This window comes from Erythrolamprus reginae, chromosome 2 (genome assembly GCF_031021105.1).
Source record: "Erythrolamprus reginae isolate rEryReg1 chromosome 2, rEryReg1.hap1, whole genome shotgun sequence".
NCBI lineage: Eukaryota > Metazoa > Chordata > Lepidosauria > Squamata > Dipsadidae > Erythrolamprus > Erythrolamprus reginae.
In genome coordinates this window covers 16,093,320-16,111,935 of record NC_091951.1, presented here as the reverse complement: position 1 = coordinate 16,111,935, position 18,616 = coordinate 16,093,320, and the positions used below count along the sequence as shown (strand labels likewise).

General features: G+C 41.7%; 1 protein-coding gene across 1 annotated transcript; it reads right to left on the bottom strand.

Annotated features, from left to right (window-relative positions):
- Positions 1 to 1,106: 1,106 nt before the first annotated feature.
- LOC139159183 (vomeronasal type-2 receptor 26-like) lies at positions 1,107 to 17,300 on the bottom strand. Its single transcript, XM_070736534.1, has 6 exons — positions 17,242 to 17,300; positions 9,129 to 9,420; positions 6,500 to 7,312; positions 3,427 to 3,657; positions 2,139 to 2,265; positions 1,107 to 2,017 (listed from the first exon to the last, which is right to left on the bottom strand). The coding sequence occupies exons 1-6, from the start codon at positions 17,298 to 17,300 to the stop codon at positions 1,107 to 1,109; spliced, it is 2,433 nt and encodes an 810-aa protein (XP_070592635.1).
- Positions 17,301 to 18,616: the final 1,316 nt, after the last annotated feature.

Genomic DNA, 18,616 nt, shown 5'->3' with positions numbered 1-18,616 from the left:
TCTCTGGCCCTGTGTTAAAAGAGGGCCCTAACCATGGTAGCCTATGCCTAACTAACCAAAAACAGGCTCCACAGATGACCTTAGAATACCATATGTCAGCTGTGGTGAGGGGGGCATTCCGCCAGGTTTCCCTGATGCACCAATTCCACCCTATCTGTACAGGGAGTCTCTACTCACAGTTACTCATGCCCTTATCACATCGAGGTTTGACTATTGCAATGCTCTCTACATGGGGTTACCTTTGAAGAGTGTTCAGAAACTACAGATTGTGCAGAATGCAGCTGTGTGAGAGGTCATGGGCCTTCCTATGTCTCTCCAGCACTCCACAACCTTCACTGGCTGCCGATTGGATTCCAAATGCAATTCAAAGTGTTGGTTATGACCTATAAAGCCCTACATGGCATTGGACCAGATTATTGACAGGACCACCTTCTGCCAAATGAGTCCCAGTGACTGGTCAGGTCCCACAGAGTAGGCATTCTCCAGGTCCTGTCAACTAGACAATATCACCTGATGTGGCCTAGGGAAAGTCTTCTCTGTGGGGGCTCTGGTCCTCTGGAATCAGCTCCCCCCAGAGATTCATACTGCCCCCACCCTCCTCGCCTTTCACAAGAGTCTAAAGACTCATTTATGCTGCCAGGCTCGGGGGCATTCGACTCTAACCCCTGGCTGATGAAATGCAATGTGTTTTGTTGTGTGAATGGAAATGATTGATTTTTAATGCTATTGGGTTTTAGACTAATTAGTTGAATTAATTGGAATAGGAAGCTTATACGAGGACTCCTTTTTTTCATTGTTTAATTCATTGAGTTTTACTAAACAGGAAAAAAAGCCTAAATATAATCATGCATGTTTCAATTTTAGTTTAGTTTGAAGTTGTAAGGTGAATAGAGATGGTTGAATATCAAATAAAGAAGAAGGAAAAGATTAAGCAAAAAATAAGCATAAATCTTGGGAACGGTAAACCAAAACCAAAAGTCACTATAGCAGCGTAATATTATTTTAGGTCCATTTTTAAAAATCATTTTGGAAGAGAATGGTTCAGCCTTTATTGCAGTTTTATCATCATCCCCAAAACCTCATATAAATATTAAAATTCCTCTATCTCATATTTCTACATTTCTTCTGGTTGTAAGCTGCTCCTTTGTATTCAGGTCTGGTCTCAGAATGATAATATAGCATTTGGGGACGAAGATGCAGACCAGCAGACCAGCACAGGAGGCCAAGATGGAGAAGATCTGAACAGCCACCATGTATTTTCCCTTGGTGCTCAAATAGGTGGGTACAAAAGAGACCCATACACTGCAGAAGACCAGCATGCTGAATGTGATCAGCTTGGCTTCATTGAAGGCCCCAGGGAGTTTCCTGGCCAGGAAAGCCACTGTGAAGCAGATGCCAGCAAGGAAGCCCATGTAGCCTAGGGTTCCATAGAACATAGCAACAGACCCTTCATTGCATTGCTGGATCATCACTCCAGGCTGTGAGTGGAAGTCAGAATCAGGGAATGGGGGAGAGACTCCTAGCCAGATGGAGCAAATGAGAGTTTGGATCCCAGAACAAGAAAGAACAAGGGAGTTGGCCAGAGTCTTTCCCAATAAGGTTCTTATGGTGTTGCCTGGCTTTGTGGCTAGAAAAGCCAACACTACTGTGATTGTCTTGGCCAAGACTGAGGAGATAGCAATTGAGAAGATGATGCTGAAAATGGTTTGGCGGAGAAGACAAGTGGCTTTCCTTGGCTGGCCAATGAAGAGGAAGGAAGTCAAGAAGGAGATCAACAGGGAGACGAGGAGGATGTAAGAGAGGTCTCGGTTGTTGGCCTTGACTAGCGGAGTTTCCAAATATTTTATAAAGATTGCTAAGACAAACATAGTGCCTAAAGACAAGACCAAGGCAAAAAAAGCCAGGATCATCCCTAGAAGACCTCTGTAAGATAGGAAGGTTATGACTTTGGGGATGCACTGGTCTCGTTTCACATTTGGATGCTTGTTCTCTGGACATTTGGTGCACATTTTTGCATCTGCAATAAGAGAGATGAGAAAAGAGAGATTGATCCCATTCCTGCAATGTTAGCCTTTTCTCCTGTTTACCCTTTTTAATCTCTTTCATGAATGCATCACGTGAAATTAGTCAATATATACCTTCCTGAGTGGAGACCATCCCTTCCCCACAAGGAGCACAGTCGTAGCAGCAAGGGGGCTGCCCTTCCCGGGGCAACTTGCTGAATCCTGGATGGCAGCTCTCCACACACTTGGATTCAGGGAGGGACTAAATAATAATAGAAATAAAATCTAGGACAATGTGTAGTAAATGTTTCATTTTATTTATTTATTTTATTTATTGGTCATTCAATTATAGGATAGTAGTTTATATAAACATAACGCAGAAAGTAATGATAAACGAAAACAAATGGTAGGCACAATGGTGCGCTTATGCACGCCCCTTACAGACCTCTTAGAAAAGGGGAGACGTCAAATGTAGACAATCTAAGATCAAAGATTTTGTGGTTTGGGGTAGAAACAACAGAGTCAGGTAATGAATTCCAGGCATTGATCACTCTATTGCTGAAGTCGTATTTTCTGCAGTCTAGTTTGGAGCAGCTTAAATTTAATTTGAATCTATTACGTGCTTGTGTGTTGGTGCGGTTGAAGGTGAAGTAGTCATTACATACTGTAAGTAGTCATAGACATAAGTAGTATATGCTAGTTACCTCTGCTGGTGGTAACCACGTGGTGATTTTATTTAAGTTGATCCAGTGTTTGCTGGACAGAGAGGGGTTATAGCACCATCTGCAGGACACCTGACATGAATTGTATGCATGGGAATATGATTCTTAAGGCAAAAGAGTGTGAAACATTTACAACTGAACAGTGAGAACTTCTGGAAGTGACTCAGACAGAGACCTCCTTAATTCACAGGAGTGTAAGATGGTGAGGCAACACAGCACAATTAGTCATGAAAAATTTTGTCAACAGTTCTGGGTTTCTTCTGGAATTGAAATAACAGAATGAAAGAATAGCAAAGTTGGAAGGACCTTGTAGGTTTTATAGGTTTTTTAGTCCAGCTCCATGCTCAAACAGGAGTCCCTATTACATTTTAGAGAAATGGCTGTCCAGTCTCTTCTTTAAAGCCTCCGGTGTTGGATCACCCACAATTTCTGAAAGCAAACTCTTCCACTACTTAATTGGTTTCACTTTTAGGAAGTTTCTCCTTAATTCCAGATTGTTTCTCTCCTTGATGAGTTTTCATCCATTGTTTCTTGTCCTGGCCTTAGGTGCTTTGGAGAATGGGTGGACCCTCTCTTCTTTGTGACAGCCCATCACAGATTGGAACACTGCTATCATGTCATCCATCCCCTCTTTTCACTAGACTAACCAAATCCAATTCCTGCAATCATTCTTCATATGTTTTGGTAAATATTTTCCTTACCTGACTGAGATATTTGGAGAACATCATTGCATCCTGGTCAATAGTAAACATGGCTTCTCCCAAACCCTGTCTTGCTAGGCTCCCAAATTTTGCCCGGACAACTGACTTATTGGAAAACTGGACTGAACCTATGATGTCAAGACCAGCAGCCAGCTCTCCACTCTCATCCAAATATAACCCGTCCAAGGAGTTATTGTAAAGCTTGAAAAGGTTTTGCAGGAAATGGTGAAGCTAAAATAAGACAAGGGAAGAAAAGCGAATATAGTATAGTTCTGAACAGTTCTACTATTCCGCAACTAGACTTCCCATAAAATTGGTTTTTTAACAGGGATTTCTATTTTATAACAACTAGAGGTGCAATGAGTCCTATGCCTTCTCTAACTTCATTGAAATTGTTATATGAGTATCTTAATTGACTACAACCCTGATAAACATTGGAGGAAAAACCATTGATGCAATTTATATTGACTTGCAAAGCCTTCGATTCAATGGTCCATGACAAACTACTCCTAAAACTCAAATCCTATGGCATCTCAGGATTCCTCCACAGCTGGATTACTGCATTCCTGTCAAACAGGCAACATGTTGTCAAAATTGGAAGTGCCATTTTCACCCTTGACCTGGTTAAAAGTGGCGTTCCCCAAGGCAGTGTACTAGGACCTACTCTATTCATTCTCTACATCAATGACCTCTGTGATCATATTACAAGCAACTGTGTTCTTTTCGCCGACGATGTAGAACTTTTCAACACCACAGACAACACATCTACTCTCCAAAAAGACCTCGACTTTGTCTCAGATTGATCTAACACCTGGAAACTTCAAATATCAACCAGCAAATATTCTACCCTCCACATCGGCAAAAAGAATCTGAACCTCATATATAAACTGAATAAACAAAATCTCAGTCAATCCCCACTCGGTAAAAGACCTTGGAATACTAATATCAAATGATCTAAGTGCCAAAGCCCACTGCAACAATATCGCCAAAAAGGCTTCTAGAGTTGTTAACCTTATCCTACGTAGCTTCTGCTATGGCAATCTCACACTACTCACCAGAGCCTACAAAACTTTTGCCAGACCCATCCTTGAATACAGTTCATCTGTCTGGAACCCATACCACATCTTGGACATCAACACCCTTGAAAATGTCCAAAGATACTTCACCAGAAGAGCCATTCACTCCTCCACTCGAAACAGAATACCCTACGAAAGCAGACTATCAATTCTAGGTCTTGAAAGCTTAGAACTACGACACCTAAAACACGATCTAAGTATTGCTCACAAGATCATATGCTGCAACGTTCTACCTGTCAATGACTACTTCAGCTTCAATCGTAACAACACAAGAGCACGCAACAGATTCAAACATAATATTAACCGTTCCAAACTTGAATGTAAAAAATATGACTTCAGCAACCGAGTTGTCAAAGCGTGGAACTCATTCAATTCAATTCAATTTATTAGATTTGTATGCCGCCCTTCTCCGAAGACTCGGAGTGTCAACCCCTTACCTGACTCAGTAGTGTCAACCCCTAACCCCCAACATTTTTCCCTAAGACTATCCACGATTGACCTCTCCAGGTTCCTTAGAGGTCAGTAAGGGGCGTGCATAAGTGCACCAGTGTGCCTTCTGTCCCCTGTCCAATTATCTATCCTAATATCATTTATCTTTTCTTCCTTTCAAATATGTTCACCTATATTTTTATATCTTTTCTCCTATTCTTTTATTTATTTATATCACTACATATCTATTTTCTTCAATGTGTATAATGTATTGGAATAAATAAATAAATAAATAAATAAATAAATAAATCATAGTAAATACCTCAAAGTTTAAACAGCAAATACTAATAATTTCCATGGAATGGTGAGAGAAGCTGAATAAATAAAAGAAACCTTATCCTATAAAGGAGAAGCCTGCAGGACTAAAGGGAAAGTCCTTAAGATGTTTACATATTGACTGAATTCATTCCAAATTTAGATGAATTGAAATTAATATCTTGGATTTCAGGAAATTAATGGAGAAAAGAGCTCAGGGTGAATGATGCGATCTTGTTTTATAACATAAAAATAATAATATTATGGTATAACTACTACTACTACCACCAACACCACCACCGCCACCAACACCACTACTTAACAATTGCAATAAGACAGACAAAAACATCTGGATAGTACATGAGGCAGTGCCCGGAGACAGCCGAATAGAAGAGAAACAATTGGAGAAGACAACAAAATTCAAAGACCTACAAATAGAAATAAAATGATTATAGCAAAGGCAAAGAAGGATAGTGCCACAAGCAGTAGATGCCCAGACAACTGGAGCACCACTTGAACAACATCAACATTGACAAATTTGCCAATTGCAGAAGGCTGCTTTAGTTGGAACAGCTTCCATGCTGTGACAATGTCTGTAACCCCATCAAACATCCAGATCTGTCTATCCCAAATCCTTGGTGAGGACTGGGTAGGTACACAAAAATGCCAAACCCAGTGTGAACATCTGGATGACTGTGCAATGAATGAATGAATGAATGAATGATGATGATGATGATGATGATGATACAATATTAAAAGAAAAACACAAATAACTCTAATAAGGAAAGTGGAGAAGCTAACTGACTCTATTAAAAGGTTGATGAACACCTGGAAAATAAAAGGAGATGGAAAATATATACTGTAGTAAATTATTTAGTTGGTTGTCCACCAAGACTCCGAGATCCCTCTTGCAGTCACTGCTATTGAATGTGGTTTCACCCAGTTTATACGTATGTTTTTGGTTTTTCATACCTAGGTGTAGGATTTTACTTTTCTCTGCATTGAATTTCATTTCATTTGTTTGGGTCCAGTGTACAAGTCTGTCAAGATCCATCTGGATCCTGAGCCTGTCCTCTGGAGTATTGGCTACTCCTGCTAGCTTGGTGTCATCTGCAATTTTTTTAGTTAGTTAGTTAGCCCCAGAACCATAGATAGTCTGAATAAACTAGTGAGCTTAATGGAGAAATTTACAGTTAAGAAAAGTTAAGAAAAATAGGGAAGAATGGCATCAAAGGGTTATGTAGAGGGAATACCTGCCACGGCTGCACCTGTTGAATAGCTAGCCAATTTTTACCATCCTTCATTTTCCTCTTGGATCTAGATGAATATGCATCATTTAAGGCCCTGGCCACACTCCAGATAGAGTGATGAATGATGTAGCTATCCAGAGACAGGATTCCTTCAATCTGCTCCTGAGGCAAAGCTTCTATATCCCTATTCTCTGGGCATCTTGTCCAGCCTTTCACAGATAAGCCATGCTTGGAATAGGAACAATGAAATACTTTCTTCATAAAGCCTATGACAGACTTGTGAGTAGACTGAAAATCCCCATTTCTGGCATTTCTGTCCCTCTGAATCAAGAAGGAAATGTAGCCATAGATGGAGGGACTAATCCGTGGGGTATACTCTAAATCCAAAGTAAAATCCCATAAAGTTGAAGTTATCCAGACTTTTCCAATTGTGGCTTTTGTGCAGATTTCAGTTATTTTCTGCATAAACAATATTCCCGTTATGAAGGAATCAATCTCCACAGAGTAAACAAAGACATTGACTTGTGTCCACTGGTAGAATGGGAAACAATCATACTTTACTTGACGGGCATCCACAGGGATTCTTTGGTATAAAACAACACAAATGCTGTTCTTGACAAGCAGAGAGGTCAAACTTTTCATGAATGTTTCCCCTCCATCAGATTCCGGTGCAATCAGACCAACTAAGGTCCACCCAAAATGGTGGAGCAATTTGATAATTGCGGGGTACTGAACTCCTTCTTTGGGAACCACTTGGTAGAGAAAAGGGAAGAGAGATTTGTCACTCAAAGCTTGAGAAACAAAAGTAAAACTCACCTGAAAAGAAAAGAAGACACGGATGATGAAATAAGGATTGGTTGCAGTAATGGATAAGGAGTTAAGGCAGAGATGAAAGGATTAAATTAAATATTGAGTTAAGATGTTTATGTTTTATTATAAATTGAAAAAGGGAATACAAGGGATTAGAATTTATAATATTGCTATCTGTAGATGAAATATGTCTCACGTGTAGTTAATTTCAATTAATTTAGCAAAGAAGAGGATAAAAAGTATATATTAAAAGCATTATTAGCATTTTTTTCTTTGAATGTTTAACGTATCAAAGAAATATCATGTATTTTTATTTTAGGCACTGATTCTGTTTTATACCCCCCAAAAAAGAAAGGAAGCTTGGTTATACGTTGTGTCAAATCCAAGCCAATCTAAATGTAGTTCATAAAATCATCTATCACAATGTCCTATCTGAATATTTCAGCTTCAACTGCAACAATACATGAGCGCACAATACTAATAACTAAAGATCTAAGTGCCAAAGCCCACTGCAACAACATCGCTAAGAATGCCTCAAGAGTTGTTAATCTAATCCTAAGTAGCTTCTGCTCTGGAAATCTCACACTACTTACCAGAGCTTACAAAACTTTCACTAGAACCATCCTAGAATACAGCTCATCTGTTTGGAACCGATATCACATATCAGACATTAACACCCTTGAAAATGTTCAAAGATACTTCACAAGAAGAGCCCTTCATTCCTCCACTCGAAACAGAATACACTATGAAACTAGACTTACAATCCTGGTTCTTGAAATCTTAGAGCTACAATGCCTTAAACATGATCTAAGTATTGCCCACAAGATCATATGCTGCAATGTCCTGCATGTCAAAGACTACTTCAGCTTCAACCATAACAACACAAGAGCACACAACAGATTCAAGCTTAATATTAATCGCTCCAAACTTGACTGTAAAAAATATGACTTGAGTAATCGGGTTGTCGAAGCGTGGAACTCATTACCAGACTCTGTAGTATCATCCCCTAACCCCCAACATTTTACACTTAGACTATCCATGGTTGACCTCTCCAGATTCCTAAGAGGTCAGTAAAGGGCGTACATAAGCATACTAGAGTGCCTTCCGTCCCCTGTCCTATAGGCTCTCCTATATCTCGTATTTCTTCTCTACAATATCCTCTATACCTTCATTGTGTATTGGACAAAATAAATAAAATAAAAAATAATAGATTCAAACTCAATGTAAACTGCTCAAAACTCGACTTGAGAAAATATGACTTCAGCAACAGAGTGATCAATGCCAAGAATGCACTACCTGACTCCGTGGTTTCTTTCCCAAACCCCAAAACCTTTAACCTTAATTTGTCTAGTGTCAACCTCACTGCATTCCTAAGAGGTCTGCAAGGAGAATGCATAAGCGAACTGGCATGCCTACAGTCCCTGGCCTACTGCCCTCATTTATCTATATTTGTTTATTTTTATACTAATAGCTGCAATCTTGTATATGTTTTGACAAATAAAATAAAATTTAAATAAATGAATAAATGAAAAATAAATAAATAAGCAAGCAAGCAAACAAACAAACAAACAAATACGATTGTTCTGTTCATAGGCAACCTTCTACCTAATCTTGACTATGAGATGTTTCTTCCACAAACAGGAGGAATCTAACTGGAATAGTGTTCTAGATCTGTTTGTTTTAAACTTTTGCTCTCTGTGTGATTCCAAGTGCCATAAACTTATTATTTCCATGAACATAAGTGGCCCTTAAAGTTCATGGAGAATTCAGAGCAGATTTAGACCCCACAACCACATACTCACACTCTCTCACATACACAAACCTGTGGAATTTTATAAATGCTCAGCATATCTGCTATCTGAATGGAGATATCAGTTTTAGACCCATCAAAAACAATCAAGGGTCTGTTATGTCTTCCACATCTGTAGTTTGGAATATTTGCCTCTCCAGTAGAAAGCAAATCCAGCAAGGCATCTGAAGTCATGATTTTGCTGAAATGGCTGCCATAGAAGTTGTAGCCCAGGGATATGTTGGGTAACAACTGGAGATCCTGGTTGATCTCCTGGGTGGCAAAAAGGAAGGAGAGAATTTTCCAGAAAAAGATAGGTCCATTCCTGAAAATATATACATATCACATCATTATGATATGTAAAGATCTCACCCTACCAACCAAAATGTCAAACTTCATTCTTCATAGGCAGTATTAAATAATGAACCATACAGTTTAACATCATCACCACCATCATCATTTACCCAATAGCCTTTGTAAAAGAGTTTTCTGAGCAATATCTATGAAGTTAGCAAAAGTAGTAAAAGCCACATCACTCAAAAATAGAATAGAACAGAATACAGTAGAGTAGAGTAGAATAGAGTAGAGTAGGGTAGGGTAGGGTAGGGCAGGGTAGGGCAGGGCAGGGCAGGATAGAATAGAATAGAATAGAATAGAATAGAATAGAATAGAATTTTCTTGACCAAGTGTGATTGGACATACAAGAATTTTACCTTGGTGCATATGCTCTCAATGTACATAAAAGAAAAGATAAGTTCATCAAGAATCATAAGGTATAACACTTAATGATAGTCTGGGTACAAATAATCAATGCAATCATATTAGGAACCAGTTAATATAATTGTAAGGATACAAGCAATTAAGTTAGAGTCTTACAATCATTTGTGAGAGGGGATGGATGATGGGAATGATGACAAGATTATTAGTAGTGCAGACATAGTTTAAGTTTTATTAGATTTATAGGCCACCCAACTCCTGATGGACTCTGTACAACAGTAAGTAGTTTTAGTACGTAGTTTGACAGCATTGAGGGAATTATTTGTTTAGCAGAGTGATGATGTTTTGGGAAAAAAACTGTTCTTGTATCTAGTTGTTCTGGTGTGCAGTGCTTTATAGCATCATTTTGAGGATAGGAGTTGAAACAGTTTGTGTCCAGGACATGAGGTGTCTGTATACGGGGGGGGGGGGATCCCATTGTAATTGAGCTCAGCAAAATCAGAAGAGCTGCTATGACCTTTGCATATTCAATGTCTTAGAATGTCCTATAATTATCCAGCAGAGACACCCAGAAATGGATGTGTTCTCTGATAAAGAGGGAGGCAGGATGGAGAGCCAGGGACATCTACCATAGGTAGTTTTTGAGTATGTCATGCCGGAAGGGTTAAGTCAATGACTTCACTTTGTGTGAGAGGGTTCCAGCCACTGACAGGACTCCCTCCCTACATCCACGGATTGCTTCAAAATCCCTGAAGTTCACTCAGAGGCTTTCAAAACCCAACAGCCAAGGACTGAGCTCCATAGTCCCTGCAGAATGGCCAAACTGCAGTCCACCAAAATGACAGATTCCAAAACAGTGTTTCTTAACCTTGGCAACCTTGACAACACTGTTTTTAAGTGTAACAATATTCAAAGTTACATTGGGGATGGAGACTCAGCTTGGTTCTTTCTTGGCTTCCTCCCAGGATGAAAAGGCTGAAAACTGAGTCATGCTTTCAACTTTAGATTACATTCCAGCATGTTTTTGTCTCTCCACACCATGCAATCCTCCTTTGATTGATTGACTAATTATTGGATTCCTGGTTTCAACTCAAGCCCACCATGTTGAGAACATTTTCAATGTTGTCTTGAAAAGCTAGCAAAAGCATCACTCTCTCTCTCCCTCCTTCCATCTCTCTTTCTCCGTTTCTCCCTCTCTCTCCCCCTTCCATCTCTCTTGTGCTATCTCCCACCCTCTCTCTCTCCATCCATCCATTTTTCCAACCATCCATCCATCCTTTTTCCTCCCTCCTTAAGCTTGCTATCTTCTGTATCAAGTCTTGGCACAGAAACCACATATGATCTGTAAGAACTCTTCATGACAAAAAGGGAGGTGGATGACATCTAATGGTTCAATATATTTACAATGTAGGGTGAAAAAAAGACCTTTTTGACAGGTGGTTATCCAGACTTTGCTGAGATGCTCCCAGGGAAAGAAATCAAAGCTTTGAAACAACTCCTCTGCTTCCAAAGGTGCCCAAATGATTACACCTCCTTCTCCCTTGGAATATCCACCCCTTCTTTTAACTCTGCCAGGCCGGCTGTCAGACACTGGCAAGAGGCTATCCCATCTTCTCCATTCCAAAAGTCAGGGAAGTCACTTTCAAATCTCCCATAGAATTTAGGGCTCACACTAACACTTAACATTAACATGCTGGGAAGGGGAGGGTAGACCTGCTCTGCAACCTCAATTAAGATCTTTCCACTCAAATTATGTAAAAGATCGTGGTGTGTCTGTTCCCCATTTTACTTGAAGAAAGAACTCAGAACTCAGAAATCTGAAGATTCTGTAGGGCTGATGTTTTGCACTGGTGCAGCCAAATCCTACCACCATAAGTGATCAACCAGGAAAACATGGTGTGTGGAGATGTCTAATATCTACCTACCTACCTACCTACCTACCTACCTATCTATCTATCTATCTAATTTTTCTGTCAGCAAAAAATGTGATACACACACACGCACACACACACTCAATCTAGCTGTTACGCCTTTTCGGTTCTTAAACCGATGTCAAGAAGAGCTGTGTTTTGTCACTGCCATGTCTGAAGGAGGCAAGTGGAAATTAACAAAGATTAGCCAAAAAGTGGTTTTATTGTATCTGCGGTGACCTGCCTGATACCCTTTATGGTGGGGCTCCTGATGAAATCGTAAGGAAGGAAGAAAAATTTCATTACACTGATGATCCCACCCAGAAGAAGATCTCCCAGCTTATAATAATTAGATGGATTGGCTTCATTCCTCTTCAAATTCAGAGGGCATTTCAAAGTCAGTTTCCCATCAGCTGCATGAGGAAGCAGAAGGAGGAGAAACAGAAGATCCATTGGTCTTCTGAAGTCAATTTGCTGCCATGTAGATGATTTTCTTTTTCAAGCCATATCAGAAGCAGAAAACAACATCATTTCAAGGGTTGGAGGGTTTCCCCAGTTTTCCTAAGTCAAACGGTATCCTGTGAATCATCCTGTCCAAGAGGGAAGGAGACTAACTCATGGCAGTAAAACTCGCTTGCTCCCTAACATTTCTCCCTAGTTTTCACTGGAACAGGAAGCCTAGAGGCATTCGGCATTTCTCATCTAGCATTCAGTTCTTACTTTTCTTTTTTTCTTTTAGACTGAAGTTTACATCCATAAATGTCTCTGGGGACTGTCCCTTGAGACCAGAGAACAGGCAAATCATTATGATTTGGATAATGTGAAGGAGAAGAAGCGTCATTGTAAACTCTGTGGTATTCCAAGGAAATTAGGAAGTCTTAGATATGATTTCATACATTAAGAGAGGCTGGTTACTGAGTTGAAAGAATTTGGCCCATCTCTTAGAATTATAGTATGGATGGGTTGGAAGCAGTAGTGGATTGCAACCAGTATGGGCCACACTATAGTCTGGTAGCAGGAATGGAGATGCTCATGCATCACCGTGTGCCTGACATGTGCAAATTCAGAAAGGAGTTAGGAATCCAGACTAGATGATCTAGAGCAGTGGTGTCAAACTGATGTTGTCACAGAGGCATCACATGATATATCAGCACTCACCCCCCCCCCCTTTCTAAACCAGGTAGATTTCCAGGACGACACTGGGAGCACCCGAGATGAGGAACCCTTGACTGGTTGGAAGGGATACTTTAGATCAGGGCTGTCAAACTTGTGTCCCATAGGCCAGATGCATCACATGCTGGCTATACCCATACCAGTTTTAGCAAAGGAGGGGAAAGTGCTGATACATCATGTGCTGCTGCTGTGACAACATGAGCTTGACACCCCTGTTCTCGATCATTCATCATCTAGTCTGGCTTCCTAACCACTGGACTCTCATCTCCTGGTCAAAAAGAAAGTGGGATTTATGGCCACGAGGCCAGTTGTGCCCAGTCCTGAACTGGAAGGCTTTGCTCTTGGTCACTTCCCAGATTGATTTCTGGAACACAAACTCCCCCCAGAGAATAGAGTAGCCCCCACCCTCCTTGCCTTTCACAAGCTCTTTAAAACCCACCACTGCCGTCAGGCATGGGGGGACTGAGATATTCTTTCCCCCTAGGCTTCTACAATTTATGCATGGTATGTTTGTATGTATGATTGGTTTTATTATAAGGGTTTTTAGCTGTTTTAGTATTAGATTGCTGCATGTTGTTTTTACCACTGTTGTTAGCCGCTTCGAGTCTATGGAAAGGGGCGGCATAGAAATCCAATAAAATAAAATAAATAAATAAATGGTTAAAAAAATCTTTGGTTTTAACAGAGAAGATAAAAGATTAGATCAATTACTCTCACCCACCCCATTCACATTATCTAGAGAGGGTTTTATTATTATCTGGAGAACATTAATTACAGTATTAACAGAGGAGGGTCGATATTCCATGTCCACTACTTGAAATTTGTCCCAATGTATGATCTTTGGCTACTATTCTCTTTTTAAAAAAATAATCTTTATTAAGTTTCTACATATAAAAACAATCTAAACAAACAAAACATACAAAGAAAAACAGAAAGAAAAATGAAAAAAAGTAGACAGACAAATCAGCATATAAACTGTTCAGTTCGAGGGGTGTTCGATATATGTACAGTACATAGATAGTTATTTGCTTATAGAAACATAGAAACATAGAAGACTGACGGCAGAAAAAGACCTCATGGTCCATCTAGTCTGCCCTCATACTATTTTCTGTATTTTATCTTAGGATGGATATATGTTTATCCCAGGCATGTTTAAATTCAGTTACTGTGGATTTATCTATCACGTCTGCTGGAAGTTTGTTCCAAAGATCTACTACTCTTTCAGTAAAATAATATTTTCTCATGTTGCTTTTGATCTTTCCCCCAACTAACTTCAGATTGTGTCCCCTTGTTCTTGTGTTCACTTTCCTATTAAAAACACTTCCCTCCTGGACCTTATTTAACCCTTTAGCATATTTAAATGTTTCGATCATGTCTCCCCTTTTCCTTCTGTCCTCCAGACTATACAGATCAAGTTCATTAAGTCTTTCCTGATATGTTTTATGTTTAAGACCTTCCACCATTCTTGTAGCCCATCTATCGTCAATTAATATTTGCTTTCACTACATACATATATTTATCTGTTACATAAGACATATTTTGTCAACCATATTGTTGACTATCACTATCAAGCGACCTAATATTAAGTACAGTAATACCTCATGATACGAACTTAATTGGTGAAAGGAGGAGGTTCGTAAGGTGAAAAGTTCGTAACATGAAACAAAGTTTCCCATAGGAATCAATGGAAAAGCGATTAATCCGTGCAAGCCCAAAATTCACCCCTTTTGCCTCATTTCCGCCGGCATTCGGATTTTGTTTGGGTGTGGGGGGAGGGGGGGAGACAGCGCAGGCTGCCCGGAGGGAGCCTCGTGGGTGGATTAACGGAAAAGTCAACAGTTACTGTCCGGCTTGCAATGACTGGAAGGGAAGGGAGGGAAACGCACGGGCGGTTTGTACGTGCGTCTTCTCTGATTTCCTCCCTCCCTCCTTCCCCCTCTCCCTCCTGGCCTCCCTCCTCCTCCTCCTCCTGTATTCCGCCTCCCTCCCAGCCTCCGAGCCACATTCTCCGCGCCGCCGGCCGGCTGTCATCTTTTAAAGAAGCAAGAAGAGGAGGAGGAGCTGGGCGCCTTCCTCCGCCACCACCGGCGCCCAGCTCCCCCTCCTCTTCTTGCTTCTTTAGAAGATGACAGCCGGCCGCGCGGAGACTGGGGATGGTGTGCGTGTGTGAAAAGGGTCAGCGGGAGAACTGGGGGGAGCCGTGGCCACTGCCCCGTGGAAGGGACCCGGCTGGGAAGCTCCCGAAGGTGTGGGCTGGGGTCTTTCCGGGAGAGCAAGCAGCCCAAAGCCGAAAGAAACGCGTGGAGGCTTGTAAACAAAAGGCAGAACTTTCGGCTTCTGGGTGGATGGGAGGAGCTACAGCCCAGCGGCGTTTTACATTGATTCCTCCGGCCGCTTAGCTCCTCCCATCCACCCAGAAGCTGAAAGTTCTGCTTTTATTTACCAGCGTTTCTTTCAGCTTTGGGAGAAACTAAGCAGCAGGGAGATTTTACCAGCCCAGCCACTTAGCTCCTCTCATCCACCCAGAAGCTGCAAGTTCTGCTCTTATTTACCAGCGTTTCTTTCAGCTTTGGGAGAAACTAAGCAGCAGGGAGATTTTACCAGCCCAGCCACTTAGCTCCTCCCATCCACCCAGAAGCTGCAAGTTCTGCTCTTATTTACCAGCGTTTCTTTCAGCTTTGGGAGAAACTAAGCAGCAGGGAGATTTTACCAGCCCAGCCACTTAGCTCCTCCCATCCACCCAGAAGCTGCAAGTTCTGCTCTTATTTACCAGCGTTTCTTTCAGCTTTGGGAGAAACTAAGCAGCAGGGAGATTTTACCAGCCCAGCCACTTAGCTCCTCCCATCCACCCAGAAGCTGCAAGTTCTGCTCTTATTTACCAGCGTTTCTTTCAGCTTTGGGAGAAACTAAGCAGCAGGGAGATTTTACCAGCCCAGCCACTTAGCTCCTCCCATCCACCCAGAAGCTGAAAGTTCTGCTTTTATTTACCAGCGTTTCTTTCAGCTTTGGGAGAAATTAAGCAGCAGGGAGATTTTACCAGCCCAGTCACTTAGCTCCTCCCATCCACCCAGAAGCTGCAAGTTCTGCTCTTATTTACCAGCGTTTCTTTCAGCTTTGGGAGAAATTAAGCAGCACGGAGATTTTGCTAGCCCAGCCACTTAACTCCTCCCATCCACCCAGAAGTTGAAAGTTCTGCCTTAGGTGCCTCTTCCACACACCCTTGCCGCCCCCAGCCTCTGCGCCGCCGCCCGACTTTCAACTTGTAAAGAAATGAGAAGACAAGGAGGAGCTGGGTGCCGATGGCGGCGGAGGAAGGCGAATGCTGCCCGAAGGCTGGGAGGGAGGCGGAATACAGGAGGAGGAATAGGAGGGAGGCAGGGAGGAAATTCCGGAAATGACAGTCACAAGGCAGGGAAATCCCTGCTGCAGTAAGAGAGCACAAGGTAGAGCGCATGCGCAGTAGGAGAGCCCACGCCCCCGGCTCGGGTTCGTAAGGTGAAAATGGTTCTTAAGACAAGGCAAACAAATCATGAACCCCGGGTTCGTATCACGAAATGTTCGTAAGACGAGGGGTTCGTATCATGAGGTACCACTGTATTTGTATCTAGTGTGTGGAATTGTATTTTTGTTTTCCTTAGTTCTGTATATTATATTGTATTTCATTTTGGGTATTTCTGAGGAAGGTACACATTCATTTTTAGGGGTTTTATATTCCATCGATTTATGGTGCAGTGTTTCTATATATTCATTTTATTTCAGTACGAAAGGAAGGAGTGTCTAGTTTTGCTTTTCCTTAGTTTTTTTCTATGTATTTTTTCTGTTTGAGCCATTTGTACCAATTTTCCCATATTTTGTAAAATTCGGATTTATCTTTTTCACATAATTCCAAAGTCATTTTGGTCATTTTTGCACAATCAAGGACCTTAATTATGAAGGTTAAAGTTGTGGGGGCTGTTCCTGTTTTCCAATTTTGTGCACATAGCAATCTTGCTGCCATTATAATATGGAGGATTAAGTATTTGTCTTCATTTTTAAATTTCTGCCTTGCAATACCAAGAAGGAAAAGCTCAGGTTTGCTCTTGATAGCTTTTGATTTTGCGCCAAAAATTATTAGCAACTGGGCAAGTCCACCATAAGTGGTTACTATTCTCATTACCAGCCTACAAGATCCGCAGGGCTCTGGGTTTTAACCTTTGCTTTTGAATACCAATTTTTATTTATTTATTTATTCGATTTTTATGCCGCCCTTCTCTTTAGACTCAGGGCGGCTTACAACATGTTAGCAATACCACTTTTTAACAGAGCCAGCATATTGCCCCCACAATACGGGTTCTCATTTTACCCACCTCGGAAGGATGGAAGGCTGCAGAGCAAGGCTGATTTCCTCCATGATATTATCTGCCATTTCTTATTGGTCTGGTTGTCACTAGAGGGAGGAAGCCCCTTCTAGGTCAGAAATATGCCCACCTGGATTTTTGGCTTTGACCCAGGGAAGAGCCCAAGGAAGAAAAGGAAGGCCTGTTGCCATCCATGGTTTGTTGACAGGCCCTCAGGAAGGTGCAGCTAGATCCGGGTTGGTTTTTTTTCGGGGGGGGGGGGGTTGTCTCAGGGTGACTGCTGATAAAATTTCCCAACCTGTTCTGTAACTATAGTCCTTTCAGGAAGAAAAATGTCCCCAACTTGATAAACTATTATTTTGCTTGTCTCTGATGAAGTAATGGGTGCGCCCCCCTGGGGGGTATGGAGAGATGCCAGGGGACACATGTGACACCTGGGAACATGCGTGGTTCCTCTCGATTGATTACCCTAGATGGGGAGTGTTTTCCCAGTTGCACATTGCATGGCTTTTTGTTCTCAGTGGGTGCCGCAGTAACAATGAACAGCATGGTGCCCCTGCTGTTAGACAAGCAGGAGCATCCTCTCCAACTGGGCAAAAGTGCCCAGCAGAGGCAGATCTTATGGGCCAGGCTGGTGACCCCAAAACATTATTTTAGTTAATCTGCCCTGGCCCTGTGTTAAAAGAGGGCCCTAACCATGGTAGCCTATGCCTAACTAACCGAAATCAGGCTCCACAGATGACCTTAGAATACCATATTTCAGCTGTGGCGAGGGGGGCATTCCCCCAGGTTTGCCTGGTGCACCAATTGCAGCCCTATCAGTACAGGGACTCTCTACTCACAGTTACTCATGCCCTTATCACATTGAGGTTTGACTACTGCAATGCTCTCTACATGGGGCTACCTTTGAAGACCGTTCAGAAAGTACAGATTGTGCAGAATGCAGCTCTGTGAGAAGTCATGGGCCTTCCTAGGTATGCCTATGTCTCTCCAGCACTCCACAACCTTCACTGGCTGCCGATTGGATTCCAAATGCAATTCAAAGTGTTGGTTATGACCTATAAATCCCTACATGGCATAGGACCAGATTATTTACAGGACCACCTTCTGCCAAATGAGTCCCAGTGACTGGTCAGGTCCCACAGAGTTGGCCTTCACCAGGTCCTGTCAACTAGACAATATTGCCTGATGTGGCCTAGGGAAAGCCTTCTCTGTGGGGTCTCTGGTCCTCTGGAATCAGCTCCAACCAGAGATTCATACTGCTCCCATCCTCCTCTCCTTTCGCAAGAGTCTGAAGACTCATTTATGCTGCCAGGCTTGGGGCCATTAGACTCTAAACCCTGGCTGACGAAACATAATGTGTTTTGTTGTGTGGATGGAAATG